The sequence below is a fragment of the Poecile atricapillus genome, chromosome 3, assembly GCF_030490865.1.
Source record: "Poecile atricapillus isolate bPoeAtr1 chromosome 3, bPoeAtr1.hap1, whole genome shotgun sequence".
In the NCBI taxonomy this organism is placed as follows: domain Eukaryota; kingdom Metazoa; phylum Chordata; class Aves; order Passeriformes; family Paridae; genus Poecile; species Poecile atricapillus.
The window spans coordinates 66,306,731-66,323,450 of NC_081251.1; the positions used below are offsets into that span (position 1 = coordinate 66,306,731).

Genomic DNA, 16,720 nt, shown 5'->3' on the forward strand with positions numbered 1-16,720 from the left:
ATTGGAGGATTAATCCCTGAGTTGGAAATAGACCAAACTTGTATCTGTCTGGAAAACTTGTGACCATCATCCATTTTGGTTGTAGCCCCTTGGAGAGGCTTTATCTACCCTTAATGTACCTGAAGCCCCTTCATTAAATATATCCGCTTTTATCCTTTTAACTTTGTCTGGCCGAAAAAGGCATCAAGCCAAAAACATGAAGAGGTTGGGAAATCTCTCATAGCTGACATTTTTCAGTTTGCCTTTCTGTCTTCACATTCATTAACAACTATTCTTCCCACGTCTAGCTAATTAAAATGGGAGCTATGAATGTAAACACTATGTGCTTCCACAGTTCTTAGCACAGATACATCATTTCTCAGAGTGAATAGCAGCACTTGTGCAGTCACATTGTGCCATACAATATCAAAATTATCTGAAGCTGATGAGGAAATTGGAATGTTGCTGCCCTCAGAGTTCCTGGAGTGTCTGTACAGCATGATCTCCAGTACACTGTAAAATAATTTCAGCTGGAAGGGATCCATGCAGGTCATCTGGTCCAAAACACCACACACAGCAGGACCAACTTCGAAGGTGGATCAGGTTGCTTAGGGTTATTTGAGTTCCCAGTATGTTCCAGGATGGAGATGTCACAGTTCCTGTGTAAACTGCTTGATCAATCTTATCTAAAGAAGAGTCTATCATCTATTCCATCTCTCTTGCTGCAAACTGAGGGAAGTAGCCTGTTGCTTATGCACACACATTTTCCCACCTGCTAAACAAAAAATTGTGTTTAACATCAATTGCACACCTGAGCTTGCTTCTGTAATACTTTTGGAAATTAATGTTATACAAATGCATATCCATACCCAAGGCCAAAAGACTTAAAATTTATCGTGCTTACCTTCAGAAGTCTGAAAGTTAGCCTGGATTTCTTTTGCAAACTATCTACTGTCAACAAAGATGGGGTAGAGTGTTCTTGCATATCTAAAGATGAAGCTTCACAAAAGTTCCATTTCTCTCCACACTTTGTCTATCTTAGATCAGGCACCTAGTAACTAGCCTGCCTACCATAATTTCATGCATTTTGTATATTTAGATTGCTGCATCTTTAAGGGGAAGAACTAGACAAAAAGATCAGGGTGAGACAATGCACAGAAACACCAAATAATTATGAAGTGATCAGCAGTGTAACAATTAATTTTTGAAAACTCTGTAGCAAATGCTTTTCTTGTTTTTTTCAAACAGAGCACTAACTTAGTCACAGCTTCAAGTGAAAACATGTACAGCAAGTTTAAGTCTTTAACTGATCACCAGAACAACACACATACAAAAAGCATAATTTAATTATCATCTTTTTGCCGTAAGCATTAACAATGAAATATTTAACTGTTAAAAGTCTTAATGAATATCTAAAAGCCTAATACAAATATCCAAACTATTAGTAAACATTTGTAATTTGAAGTGTTAACAATAAGACATTTAATAACTCTGCATTAAATCTAACAAGCCCTTTCTAGAAGAATATTAATTTACAGTCATTCTTTCTAACAACTCTTTGTACAATAAAAAAAATTAGATTTGTATTTTTCTGCTTCCCTTTCCCACCCAACCACCCACATAGTTTTGCTCTCAGACTGAGCTACTGGCCGATCAAGCCTGATGGTAAAAAGCCTCTCAACCAAGGGTCCAAGATCTCAGTTTTAGCATCCAGCTCAAATGCTCTTTGGGAAAAAAAAAATCCATGTTTTTGTACAATGTGCAAAATGCAACTTTTATCCAGTGCCATCAGAAGTGTGTGCTGCTATGAATGTCACCAAAGAATAAATCAGTAAAAATTAAGACTTCTCAATTTCCGATTGCTCTCTTATGGACAAATGTTAGATGATGTCTACAAGAACGACAGATCAAGTGGATTTTATCCTGGTGCTTACTGGGTCAGGTACTTTCCAATTTCATTAGGTCAAACCAATGTTTTTACTCAAGTTCTTCAGTTTCCTCTGTAAAAAGGTCAGCCAAATCTGCCACTGTCAACACTGAGGCTTCTGACTGTTTCATGGAAGAGCTCGTGTGGCTGTGGGAAAAAATTGCATGCGGGCATCAGAGAGAGAATCAGTGTAAGTAACGAGCTGTGTGCACTGAAGACAGAACACAGAGTTCAGAGTCAATACCTGCTCAGCTTTGAAGCTCAGCAGGAAAACACGTCTGTCTGGGAAAACACATACACTCATCAGCTACTGGTCCTGCACATTCTGAGTAAGATAAAAAGCCCCCACTACTGTCCCCAGCTGTGGTCAACACCTAACACCGCAAAGGCAGTAGAACATGGGATAATCTGCTGTGACCTCCTAACATTTAAGGGATTTGCTTCAGCTTCCAAGCATGAGGTTTAATATTACTTTCAAAACATTAACCCTCATGGATCATTCAACCACTGTACATTTATCCAAATTTTACGTGCAAAAGTAGTGCTACTTCACAGAGAAGGAGAGTAAATCACTCTTCAAGAGCTAAAACTGAAATCTTTCATAACTACAGCCAAAGATGCGCACGTAATTTTTAGTTTCATATTCTGTAACAGGCAAAATTTCCTTAAACTAGGGCCTCCTCCTAGATTTGCTATGTGTAATACCATCTAGTTAAAAGGTACAAACCTCTTACACTGTCTGCATAAGGAATGTAAATGCATTTTTGGTCCTGCTCCAATTCATCACTGCTTATGGATTTTGGAAGGATAAACCACAGTGAGAACTGCTTTCTGCGTCTGCACACCAGCCTGATGTATCACTTAGCATCTGGGCAATGCTTGCATACACCGTGAAACCACAGCACCATCGGACGAGGTTTGCAGGATTAAAAAATAACAAAAGAAAAATCCCTGTCCTGTGTTAGAGTTTTTAACAGATGCTGTTGCTCTAGTGGCAGGCTTAGTACTACTCCATTAACTGCAATGTTATTATAACAATGGAAAGAGGAAAACTGAAAATATACATCATAATACAAAATTTATTACTTAGGCTTCTATGAAATAAAATACACAAAACATAACCAAAATATTTTCCAGAGAACTAAAATACCTTAAGCTGCAAGTTACTGGAACCAGGTTGAAACTTCTGAAGCCTTAAAACTGTATTTCCAATGAATACAGTTCGAAGAACAGTTGAAGTTTATATATAAGATATATATTCCTAACCATAATAGAAGTATGGTGGAGAACCACCTTTCCATTTTCAGTGCAATAATGACATTTTAAAAAAATTCAACACATACCTTCTATCTACAGTTTTCAGCATAGTCTGCATTCTCTCTTCTATTGTTGCTTTTATCAGGAACCTATGAACAATTGTAGATCTGAATGTGTTTAAAAAAAAGAAAACACCACCATAAATAAGCAGAATTTGTACTGTTACTGCCAAAGTTTATAACCATATTTCTGTCTCATACTAATTCTATTAAAGGTGTTGAAAATATGCCTCTGGGTTTTAAAAAATAAATGTTACAAGTGATTAGCAACTTCCATTGACATTTCAGAGTGCTTAGTGCTTCCCTGTAAACACACTTTCACTGTACTGATCACACACTAAACAAATGCAAGCTGTATTAGCTACAGACCTAATGTAGATACTGGACAAAGTTCTGCTTTCTGTGTCCTTACTAGAAACATTCCTCCAGAGCCTAAAGAAGGTACAGTTTTGCCCACTGGTTATAGACAATGTTCATATTTCATTGTCACAAATTATTCCAAGAGACAAGAGCTCAATATGATGGGCAATTAAACCGAATACCCAGAATTTTAACATTATTTTTGAAGACAGCAAAGTATTAGATTTTTTTTTTAAATGAAGTCAGTAACTGTAGTCAGTAAACCCTGGTAAAATAGAAAATGCAAAATGTCAATAAACATAACACAAAATGAAAATTCCATTTATGAAATAAAATTTCAAAAAAGAAAGCAGTAATTTAGGAAAGTGCCAGGCACCAGAAAGTGAAATGGAAGGAAGTCAGATTCCAAGATGAAAATGAAAAATCACCCCATGCTCCCCAGTATAAACATTTTTCATTCAAGGTAAGAACCCTTGAAAATGCTTAGATGGTTTTCAGATCTTAGGCTGAAACTAAACATTTCACAGAAGAATGCTGGGGGAATACTTTTGGATTCACAGGCAAATGTCTATCCCCAGAAATGAAATAACTGAAATGGTAATAGTTGTACCAGTGGCACTAAACAGAGTATTCCCTAATGCTCAGTGTACTTGGAACACAGCCCTCTTTAAAAATTAGCCTTGCTGAAGTCTTAATTCTTAAAAAGTACAACATATTCTTAGTGGTTTTATTGCAAGGTTTTGGCCACACCTTTTGTGCCAGCATCATGTAGAATTGCAGTGTGGGCTGTTCCAAGCAATCTTTCCTATGCCCTCACAGTTAATTCAAAATCTTTACCAACACACACAAATACCCACCTGTTCATAAATGTTCTTTCACATACATGCTCCTTCATGTCCTCCTTTCTGCTTTCATTTCCAGAACACAACACCCACTATTATTCTACAGTATTTTTATTGACTGCAGCTATTTCTCTTCTTCATGTACATGGCTTTAGTATTTTTTTTTTTAAAGCCACAAGACATTAGGAAAAACACATACATCTCATATGTTGAGGACAAACTTTCTAAAACCTTTTTTAAGTGTTCAGCACTACCTATGTCAGAGCAACAAAACTGAAACAAACAAGAGACATGAAAACTCATTAATGTCTTCAAGAAGACAAGGTGAGAGCAGAATTGTGATTTAAAAACTTGTAAGTTTTAATGAGTGTGCACTGTAACTTTCTTTTTGGAAAAAACCCCAACCAAAAAAAGCCCCAAAACAAGGAAACAAAAAAAACCCCCAACAATTTACGCAGCTCCTAATCTGGAGCTGAGAATGACCAGTTAAAAAGAGCCTCTCAAGGAAACTCAGAAAGGTCATTTATGAACTTAGCCATAAACGACAAAAACAATGAGTTGCTTGGACCTCCAAAGCTAAGACACTCCTGGACATTTTTGCAAGCAAAACTCCAAAGTTAAACTAAAGCATCAATGGCATACATAGAATAGGGCAAGATTTTTTCAGATATATTCTGGACCATATCTAAACCATTGAATCCAACTGTAAATCTTACTTTGTTTGGCCGATACGATGTACCCTGCCAATAGCCTGTAGCTCATGTGCTGGATTCAGAATGGGCTCCACGAGCAGAACGTGAGTTGCTTCAATGATGTTCAATCCATTGGAACCAGTGTGAAGAGGCAGCAGCAAAATATTGATGTTGGGATCGTATTTAAATGCAGACAGGTTTTCCTAAAAGGCAAACATCACAGCAGCATGACAAAAGTTCCTCAGTGAAGAGTGTGAGGGACAGGACTATATTTTCAGCAAATTATAGCAGCTAATACAGGCTCCAGAGTGACACTTTTTCAGGTCTGTCATCCCAGAACAGATACATAACAGTCTCAGGAAGGCATTAACTTGCAACACTGATCAGTGTGTCTCATCCTCAACTTCCATGCCAATGTATCTTTCTCAAAAGTGAATGTCCTGTTTATCCCCAAATGCTTTAAACTAGGACTTTTTGAGATTATAATTTTTAGAATGAATAAATTAGAGACGAAAGTTTCTGCCATATAAATTTGCTGCTCTTAGTTTCATTTCATTTTATGAAGTAATGAAGTAAAAAGGATCAGATTAACTTCTATGAACTATGATTTTCCCACTGAAAAAAATTTAAGAAAAATATCCTTTATGTACCTGAAATTTACTAATTCCATTGATCTGAGAAAAAACCATGTTGTTGTCATACAAAGCTTTTGAAATTATATCCAACACATCTTGCCACTGTAAAAAAACAAAACAAAACCACACAACACAATAAAAGTAACTCAACATTACAAACAGCAATGAAAACTAAAAAATAATTAACTTCCCTAACAAAGAGTAGATTAAAAAGCTTTTCAAAATGCTATCATTTGCATTTTTTTAAAAAAATGTGTGCTAGAAACCAAATCTTTCATCAAACTAAGACAGATAATTAGAAAGATCAGCTTGAATAAAAGAAATTGGTAGCTATTGCAAAACCAATTTTACAATGTATCAAAAACATCTGGACATCACACTTAAAAATATCTAGAATTTCTACAGCTTCCATACAAATCTAAGTGTTTGCCCTTTAAAGAAACAAGCTTTCACATCTACTGACTATGACTATTATTCTTGTTCCAGTTACAGGACTTGCCCTACAAATCCTCAAAACAATCAAGTGGTTGTACAGAGTGATTCAACATTTTGGTAGCTAAACTAGTTCCTGAAAATATTATGAATGCTTTAAACTCAAACACACATGCAAAGACAAGACAGAAAATGGCGATTAATACCGTTGAGAAAACTAAGGACTTAGCCCCTGGATCTTTAAATTGAATTCTCTTCAGTGTTCGGACCACAGCTTCCACTTTGGTGGAGTGACTTCCCTTTGAAAAGTCAAAGAAGCACATTAGTAGAGCAGGATAGTAAAGAACTTCTTCCACATTCATTGCTCTATTAAATTATGTTATATTAGGTATCTTACATGAAGTTAAAAATGATCAGCCTTGAGGAAGGGGAGGTTAAGCAGCATTGAACTACTTTTACCTCTCCCTTATAATGCACTGCATTAGGATCAGCAGTGTGTAACAGCATGTGCAGCACACGGAAGAATGAAGGGCTATGCAGACACACCCTCTAGTTCTGCATGAGGCAAAACAGACAGCCCAAGCAGTGCAGTGGCACCAAACGTGCCCAGCAGGCCTCCTGCAGTTCAACTTTGTGGCACAGTCTTTAGAGGACCTTTCAAATGCACGTTAAAATTTCCCTACCTTCACACCTCTTGAAAATGGACCAAGAAAAGAAAACCTACCTGAATGCTATTTATGTTGCTTCTGTTTCTCCTTCTGGCAACATCAAACTTACATTCTGCACTATGAAGCTTGTTAATTACATTTAAAACAGTAAGAAAATTGTAAATATAATTAGTTTTTGAATGATGGTGAGCTGCAATGAAAAAACCTCTTTCTATTCTGCATTCAGAAGCATTTCAGTGCTTAATGAATCCAATACTTTATTCTATTTCTTGTCCATTTTGATTTATGTACTCTTCCCTTTCCCCTTGGTCAGTAAGAGGATACAATGAGATACTATTCTTTTTCCATTTCCTTCAGTATGTACTTTGTATTACAGCAATTTTACCTAATGTATTTTTTAAAGAAGCCTTTACTTTCTTACTAGTTCCTACACAGATACTAATTTCAAGCTGTGCTAGATTCAGCAGGACAAATACTATTTTATTTCTGTCTGCACCTGTCTTTTGAACATTGAATTAACTATGTTGGCTCACTACAATGACAGATCAAATTTACTGAAGTCATGCTGCTTGCAGAATTGGCTGGGAAGGATGTCAACAGTCTCAGTACAATCTGGGAAACAATGCTGGGCTGCTTGACCACTCGCAATTAGGCAGCTAACATGTAAAAGACTTTCTGCAGACTGTTTTACCACGGACTGCAGTAAGCAGTGCCATTTTATTACCCAGGGTCCTCTGCAGTGATTCCAACTCTGCAATGTCACAGACATAGAAATCAACCAGCTTTCTTCCACATAATTTCTGTTGCACCTGGACATCAACTGTCCATCTGACTGTTTGCAAAGTCAGATGGGCAATTAGAAATGCTTATCTTGGCAGGTGTTCTGATCTGAAAGGATGACACATTTGCAGCCCTATGGCTGCTGCCTGCCAATCATAAGCTGTAGGATCTCCTACAGTTAGGAGATCCAAGAGTAACTTTTTAGGACATCCTACATAATTCCAGGGTCATTTATGTGCTTTAATCTCTGATTCAGCAATTACAATCCTGGATAATCTGTTCTAATTGTCTTTTCCTCAGAATCTGTTTTTAGACCTTATCATAGGTTCTATTTTTCCCGGCTATGACAGATAGCAGCTTTAGCCACTGTTGTTGATTTTTCCACCCTTCAGGTTCCTGTGACTCAGGTGTCACAAAGGTGATTTCATACAAGATCAGTAAGGGGAACTATGGTGCAGAAAAGAACAGCACAATGCTCTCAATGGTCACAGTCTTTTTGCACTACTTTTTAAACAAGATAACTGTGTGAAGTTCTTAATCCCTTTGTCTACATTATGTTAAACTATATTAGACTAATTGAATTTACAAGTGACTAAAACTTTTTAGCCCACAGCACATAAAAATATTTCAATTTTGCTCTCTGTGGAGAAATGAAACTAACAGTAACCTTGTTTTTCAGTCTGTCTTTAAAAATGGTACCCTACTCATTACCCCTACACTGTGAGTCTATCATTTTTTTGAATATTCAGATGTCTATTTATAAAGAAATTGTCTTGTTCAAATGAATTATGGAACAGTTGACATTAGAACCAAAACTATCCTCTAACAAACAATTTCTGTCTCAGATGACAGGCTGGCAACACCCACTGTAATACTGACCAGACACAGGAAGCTTTTACAAAACCAAAACATGCAGGGATGCCAGTAACGTCTCTCTCAGTATAAAATGCTTCCATTTACAGTAGTCCTTCTGCATCTAAGGCATACCTTAAGATGGTTAGTGTTGGTACAATAAAGAGTAAGATTGAAAGAGAGGTAGTGAATACTTTTAGAGACTGGAGGGATTGGGAAAGAACAGATTAAAATATACACACTGAATAAATCACACAATATTCATACCTATCCTGAAAAATACTGATATTAACCTCGGTATTCTACAGAAACCATAGTAAGTTTGTTATTCTTTGTTAACTGTCCTTTAAAGGAATATGAGGCAGAAATTTTTATTCTTAGCAGTGTTGGTTGTTTAGATAGTAAATACAGTGAAGTTACAGTGTAAATCTTTAATTTTTCATGAACTAAGAATGAGATTTGCTCAAGTGAATTCACACAGAATTCATATTTTTGCTTTATTTTTGTTTTGTTCAAAGTTTTTGATGCAGAAAAACTTCAAAAAAACACTACAACTCTTTACATAGGAAGCAGACGTTCTTTCATGGTCTTATATATGAAATATGGTTATTCTAGTTATTTTTTAATGCATTTAATGAAACATATTTGAAATTTTGTTAGAAACAGGGTGATATCTCTAAACTGCATATGGAATTAATATATAAAAAAGCCCTGCATGAAGTGATGTTCTAAGAAGTAGCACTTGAAAAATACAGACTATTTACTCCCCCTGGTGCCACATACTGTCAACTACTTTAATAATTCAAGTTAGGAATCATCTATTCATTAAATGGAATTCTATTTGTCCAGGGAGGTTGAGGTAACTAGTGTGAGTGTGGCAGCATTGTCTTCAATACAGGGCAGCAACCCTAGAAATTGTGCAAGGTTCAAGGAGACTTGCACAGGTATCTTGGAAGTCTGTCAGCACAACTAGTTAATATTTTTAACTACACTAATCAGATTAAAATTCTGACAATGTATGTCCAGCTGTATTATGAAAGACAGCAGTATCATCTAAACCAAAGTATTATTAATTAATGCATTTTACCTTTGCATTTTAGCCCAGAATCCTCTACTTTTTCCACAACTGCAGTAAACACAGGTTTGTGTTTCTACAATGTTCTACATGACATTCATGCAGAGCAAACATGTACCTATGCACTACATATATGTCAGTATTACATATATGTCAGAGTATAAAGACCCATGGAGATGCTATTTCTTCAACCCATTGAAAACCCTCCATTAGTGAAAAAAGCAGATACAACAATCAGGACTGAATTCCAACACATTTGTGCCCAGAGGTTTTGTCATTAGGATAAACTATTTATAAAACTATATAGCACACTTGTCTGCCTAAATACAGTATGTTACAAAACAACAAATATGCACTACTGAAAGTTTGGGCCACAGAGCTCCTGCAAACAGCTCACCTTCACAGGAATATCATCCTCCTGATTTGCAGCTTCTGCAGTGAAGACATAAGATATTTCTTTATGGGATGTTGTCTGCCTGCAAATGGCACATTTAATTGAGCTCCGGCGGGTGCCAACGCTGTACTGCTGGATGATGATTGCTATGCACTCATTACAAAAACAGTGTCCACACGTCAGCACCGCCCACTAGACAGGAAACAAAAAAACCCAAACACAACACAGTTTCAGTTTTGGACCAGTGAAAAAGAAAAACAGTGTACTAATCTATGAGAAATTACATTTTCATAGAGAAATTATGTTCTTTTCATGACAGTCATCAAATTAAAGAAGAATTTTGCAATTGTTGCACTCCAGCTGCTAAAAAGCCTGAATTCCAAAGTTTTCCAGCACAGAGACATTCAAGATTTAAAGGAAGTCTCTGCATTTATTGTTCATTGTTTGCATTGTCTTGGTTTTGAACTTCAGGAAAGACATTACAATCTTTGATTTCTATGAAAGATGATTCTTAATGCCTTATATGTAAACATTAGTTAAGTATTTACATCATTTTTTTAAAACAAAAAATGTTTTTATTTGCCTTCTATAAAATTCTTTATCTGTGCATTCATACTAGATTGGTTTTATCTAATAAGTGATAGAAAAAATGCTTTAATTTTTCCCTTCTGGTAAGTCCTAGACAACATTTTGTACAAACATTTTGTAGACAAGATTTTGTACAAAGTGTCTTAATCTCTTTTTGACAGAATGTATGTGAAACAGAAGATTGCATTGCAGAAGATGCTCTCCCCTTGCGAGTCTAGAGCATCTACACGTCAGCCAAAATCTTCCATAATAGAGAAGCAATTTGTAGACCAGTTGTTTTGAAAATCAAAATAATATCTTTTGCTGAACTAGTCTGTTCTTTAGGCTATTCCAAGAGGAAAATCTAGAAGTTTTCATGGGACCAAGTAGCAAAGGAATTGACAAAACTACTGATTATCAAGCAGAAGGTCTTTTAGGCTGTGTAAGGTTTTCTCAATTGTGCAGAAATAGGATGTAATGTATTTTAAAAGTTCTTTGCAATATGAAAGTTGCTATCATCTAAAACAGCAGCAGTCTTGCTGTTAAGAAAAGATAAAGAAAGCTAAGAGATTATTTTCCCTTTCAGTGAGCTCCTCCAGCTCTGAGATAAAGAATAATGGCAGTTAACAGGACTAACAGCTGTTCTCTGTAAAAACCTGTATTACCCTTGGAAGAAGAGCACAGCGGGGATTTTGCAAACATGGCAGGAGAGCAGTTCATGCTTACATGTCTATAATGCAAAGAGAAGCCAAATCTCCTTAAAACTCTAAAAGAAACTCTAAAAGCCACTCTAAAAGAAAGAGACAGTTTAGTTTGACCATATAGGAGTCCTTTCATGTTTCACCTTAAAGTATGGTAAGTCAAGTTTAAACTATGGCTTTGTACTCTATGATATAGATGAAGTCTCACTTGAATTTCAGCTCCTGCAGTTCATCCAGGAAGAGGTGGGGAAAGAAATCCACATTGCGAAAATTTATTCTACTGGATTTTGCTACTGTTTGCATAATATCCTTATATCCTTTTCATTATATAAAGTAATACCATTTTCTTTAGAAGGAAAAAATACTATCAATAAGAACAATTACAGTAAAATATAATAGTATACAATAGAACTTTACATTCTTTCTGTTTGCTTATAAACCGGAAATAAATCTTTCTCCCAAAAGTATAACTTCAGAGTTATAAAACAATCATGAACACACATTTTTGGAACACTTAAGCACCGATGTCAAAAGGTAAAAGAAGTAGAGGTGCTTGCATCTGAGAAAGATGTTATTTCAGGGGAGAGGCTGGTTGGTACATTACAGAAAACAGCTCATTTTCCCTGTTTCATTACAACATTCATTTAAAAACAGATCTTGACAATTTGACACACAACTGGCTCAGTTCAAGCTAAAGATGTTCTAAAACTAAAACCTGCTGAATAAGTATCTTACCTGTCTTCCCAGCTGACGTGCACAGATTGGACACGGTTCTGGGTTAACTCCTCCGGTAGTTTTATCCTGAGACTATATAAATTAGAAAAAAAAGTATGAGCTTCGTATTTTGTTATTCTATATTTAAAACAAGCTCCTAGAAAAAATGAATAATGAAGTCCTTAAAAGAAACCAAATCAAACCAAAACAGTATGTGAGAAAATTAAAAACATATTAATGTACTCAAGTCCATCTTGAGGAGTTAAAAAATATGGAACTTATGGTAAGCAATAGGAGTGCTTTTCATTCTGCAGTCCTTCAGGTGCCGTCTGCAGCTCAATGACAGCTCTGAAAAATCCTGGTAAAATACAAGCTTCAACAGGAAACTCCACATATTTTCTATCAGCTTCACATTGTTTCAAAACCACTTAAATTTTGCTTAACTATGCTTACTTTAAAATAAATGCACTTGCTCAAATGCTATGATTAAAATAACATATAATGTTATTATAAATGTAAAATAAAATGTTAAAATGTAAAAAAAAAAAAATATAAATGCAAAATAAGATGGAGGTTGTCTGGTTTAGTTTGGTTTTGTTTTTTTTTAACACTTAAACTCCAGATGTGATTACCCTTCTGTTTCAGGTAAGCTCTTTGTAAAATACCAGAGGTATGTAGAGACATACATAATTTTATAAGGCTTCTACTAGACATGGCCCAGATAGTTTTAATGAAAACTTTTAGCATCTAAAACCAGTTCATAGTTTAATAAGCATATAATTAAGCAAGTAACTAAAATATATGATGCAATAAATAATTTTATGACCACACAGTAACACAAAGAACAGCACACTGAATTTCAAAATGTAATGAATCTTCACAGAAAATACAATTTCTTTAAGATGGAAGTTTTAAATAAAAATAATGGTAGATTTCTTGCCTTCCACATCACTTAGGTAAAGACCAAGGAATCATTAATCTTACTTTCTCCAGATTAGTGAGGTACAGAAGTTGTCCTAATTTCTTTTGAAGCTGTGATTTGGCAACTGCCTTGTCATTCAGAAGTTTCACTCGGTTTTGCTCTACCTATGAAAACAACATTAAATATGTGTTAGAAAAGGGAGAAAAAAACTTGTTTTACAATAAGACTTAAATTAATTTTTTTTGTGAAATTCAGCTGAGTAATTTACTGGTGACAGAAAACCAGCTCATGCTGGAAATTTAAGATGTGTTCTCCCCAAGCAAACTTGATTATCTATTCCTTTCATGTATCCAGTATGAACACTGTGAATGGGCTGAGATGCAGAAGGTACACAAAATTGCTTTTTATTGTTTTATTTATATTATTGGTTCTTTACAGAAACAAAATTAAGTTAAAATAACCCGAATTTTTAGAAGTTTATTTTGAACTTCATTCAATTTATTATCTATTTTCTTACAATTGTATATATATACTAGAACCAACTGCTGGTTCCAAAAACAATGTGTAAGGGACAATTATTTTCTTTAGATTTCTTAGAAATTTCCACTTTTGATTTAACCAATATAAAGACAGAAACATCAAGCTGACTTTTTTTTAAATTAATTACAGCTGATAGTGGAGAAGGATAGTACTGCAGAAGAGGCAGGCACCTGAAGGATGAAGGCAAAAGTAATGGGCGTTTCTTTTATGGCTGCCTATACATGCATAAATCTTACAACTTTATTAGGCATTTGTTAAGCAAAGTGCTCCTTTTTAAAAACTGTTTTAATACAGAAACAAAATTTATTTTCTTATAGAAAGAAGCACTTTTATTTTACTCAATCTCACAGAAAAAAGCACAAAATGTGTCTATAAAAAACATACTTCTATTGGTGCAAAAAAAAAATTAAGGGGTTAAATCAACCCAGCATTTTCTCTGTCATCATAAACAGAGTCAGGGGTAGCTCAGAAATTTCAAAATACTGAAAAAAATATTTTTCTTTGAGGTGCTCACTTCTGTTTTATACAGGTATTTGTGGAAAGTATCAATATGGATAAGGAATCAGGTCAACTTAATTTTCCACCAGGTTGGAAAACGGCAACCATAGGGAAAGGAAGGAAGTTGCTGCTGTTGAAAGGACAGCAGTATTTTGGAAACATGCCACTCTGTCAGAAGGCTAACAAAAATATATCAAAATAACAATTACAAGCTCAAAACGGCCCATGTACTTAATGTAGAAATAGGTACGAGTTCTATACTCCACCAAGCCTGTCTGAAATGAAAACAGAGTCACTCTACAGACATTATACACAGATCCAGATTTTATCTTTGCAGGAGGTGGGTTCCTTCAAAAAGAAACCATTCTTTCCTGCCCAGTACTCTACCTCATGTGGTTCTATAATGTGGAGCACTGGTGGATTTGGTTTTGGCTCATCAGGGTGACGCACTCGCAGTCGTTCTGTCGCCATTGCCAGCTCATCAATAGCAGACACGTGATCCCTAAGGACCATCCAATACTCATGAAGTAACTGTAAGAAAACCCCAAATACATGAACAGCTGAACTGAATTAACACTTACATGACTCTGTGAGAATCTTTTTGGAGGAGGAGATAATATTTCTTTACAGCATTCAGTCACAACAACAACTAATTATAAAGGAAAACAAGCAGTATAGACATAATTTTGCCGGCTCTCTTTTCCAGACTCTCTGTATAAACAACTATAAATAGTCTCTCATTTCTTCTACAACTACTAGTATTGCAGTAATTAATGCAACTAAAAATTCAGAAGCAAAAAGCCCTGCAAAACAAACAAAAAAAACCCCTACTGAATAAAAAAGAGTTATTCCAAGTCACATTTCAAGACGGAATCATAACCAGCATCTTCATTTCACTGGCATATTAGTCCCATTTTTAGTTTCCTAACCTAAAGGCACATGACAAAACTTTGCTCCTTCTTCACAAGACTGAAGGTAAACTGAATTACAGAATGGACAAGTGTTGGATTTCCTGAGTCTTGCTACATTCTGATTTAAGTAAACAGATGAACATAATTATATCTTCATACTGCCTTAATAGATGAAGCTACATTGCTTAGCAATTTGATTAGTAGCCAGTATAGCTTTTAGAAACTCTTAAATCATATATAAATCATTTAAAATCAAATCCTGTAATAAGCACTATGGAAAAGGTTGGTGTAGGCAAAGCCTAATTTCAGGAATATGACTTAGATGTGCTAATATTCAGCTGCAATTTGTTTATAACAAATTAAATGGAGCACACAGCTGTTTAATCACCATGTAATTTACTGTACCTTATATTCCTTTTTCCATGCTTCAAAGAGTTCCAGGAATACACTCCCTTCTTCAGTTAGCCTAGCATCCATTCGGTGAGCTTTGGCAAAGGAGAGAAGAGCTTTCAAGGCACGCTCAGTTTCACTGGTTGCCCAGAGCCCTCTGCTTGTGGTGGGCAAGCGGTCATCGACAAGCCCTTCTTGGTCTTCTATCATCTCCTCAAATATTGCCATTTGGCCTTTAACACTTCAAAACAAACCAAACACACTTAGCACTGATTTTGTACTTCCACATCCATCTGTACTTATTATCTATTTCAGCCTTCTTATATATATGGTCAAAGAATAATGCAAATCAAGCAAATATGAAAAGCTGTTTTATTACCTAATCAAAAGCTTGCTTTGAACACAGTGACCTCAGTACCAATCCTCAGGCCATTTTGTCAGCTCAAAATTATCAATAGCTTTTGTAAAGGCTTACACATCTAAATCGTCTTTCAGTAGTTATTAATGTCACATTCATTAAAAAAAATTAAATTCAGACTTTTTATATAAGCAAGAATTACAGTTAAACTCTGATGCAAAATTTGCTGTGTATTGCACTGTGAAAGAACAGCACAGCTTCCCATTTCTCTCCTTGACAATAACGCTAATTTAGAAATACATCAATTCTTTCTGATTCAAGCAGTCATGAAGCAACAGAACTCCCACTGGCAAAGACTTCTCAAAATGTTTTCTCAGTAACCTCAAGACTTTTCAATCCAGTTTTGACACTGTGAGGGATATGAGATAGAAATCCAAGAGAAAGCATGCAGAGAGCTGTAATCTATGTCTCTCAGTACTGCCTGCTAGGCACTCTTCTCTGACACTCCATGCTGGTGTCACCCTTCTATCAGCTTCATCCTGTGTGAGATGTCTTCTCTCATCATAACATTGAATGAGGGTGATATTATACCACTTGCAGCTGGACTGCAAATAAATATTTGCACAAATAGGAGTATGTGTTAAATTAGCATCCTTCTAGTTATACACATGCTTTCTGAACATGCCACCACTTCATTTCAAATGCATGGTCATATCACAGTGGCTTGAGAGAGAGTGGCATGTATTCATTCCTCGGACACCATTTCTTCATATGAAATATATATATAAAATTAAACCTAATAAAACTGTTATCGAAGTCATTAGCAAGAAGTCACTGTCATTTGGTCACAAACTTGTTTCAGAAAACATAAACCAATCCAACTTTCACTTTTTCTAACAGTGAGAAATTTATAAAGCTATGAACTTACCTATGCATAAAGAGCTTTGACTCGTATTCTGTGAACAATTCGTCAGCCTTACAAAAGACACAGCTGTAATACAGAAAATTGGAAATAGATGCACTCAGAATTTTATCAGAAACCAAATTATCATAAGCCCTTATTCCAACATATGAAACTACACAAAACTCTTAAAAAAGAACAAGGCAACAGCCGTATGTACACTAACATAGCTGACACTAGAAGATTTTATAAAAATAAAACCAAAG

General features: G+C 35.5%; 1 protein-coding gene across 5 annotated transcripts in view; it reads right to left on the reverse strand.

Moving 5' to 3' along the window:
* Positions 1–1,307: 1,307 nt before the first annotated feature.
* Positions 1,308–16,720, reverse strand: part of SHPRH (SNF2 histone linker PHD RING helicase) — a 52,380-nt gene continuing 36,967 nt past the window's right edge. For 3 of the 5 annotated variants that reach the window (XM_058835076.1, XM_058835077.1, XM_058835078.1), the window contains 11 exons: positions 16,482–16,544; positions 15,211–15,436; positions 14,282–14,425; positions 12,919–13,020; positions 11,956–12,027; positions 9,956–10,144; positions 6,390–6,482; positions 5,767–5,853; positions 5,141–5,319; positions 3,250–3,330; positions 1,308–2,053 (listed from right to left, as the gene is read on the reverse strand). In XM_058835076.1, coding sequence (XP_058691059.1) covers positions 1,957–2,053; positions 3,250–3,330; positions 5,141–5,319; positions 5,767–5,853; positions 6,390–6,482; positions 9,956–10,144; positions 11,956–12,027; positions 12,919–13,020; positions 14,282–14,425; positions 15,211–15,436; positions 16,482–16,544 — 1,333 coding nt within the window. In that variant the 3' untranslated portion in view covers positions 1,308–1,956. Of the gene's footprint in view, positions 2,054–2,633; positions 2,785–3,249; positions 3,331–4,439; positions 4,698–5,140; positions 5,320–5,766; positions 5,854–6,389; positions 6,483–9,955; positions 10,145–11,955; positions 12,028–12,918; positions 13,021–14,281; positions 14,426–15,210; positions 15,437–16,481; positions 16,545–16,720 lie in introns of those variants that run through there. The other 2 variants (XR_009277194.1, XR_009277195.1) reach the window with 2 other exon arrangements.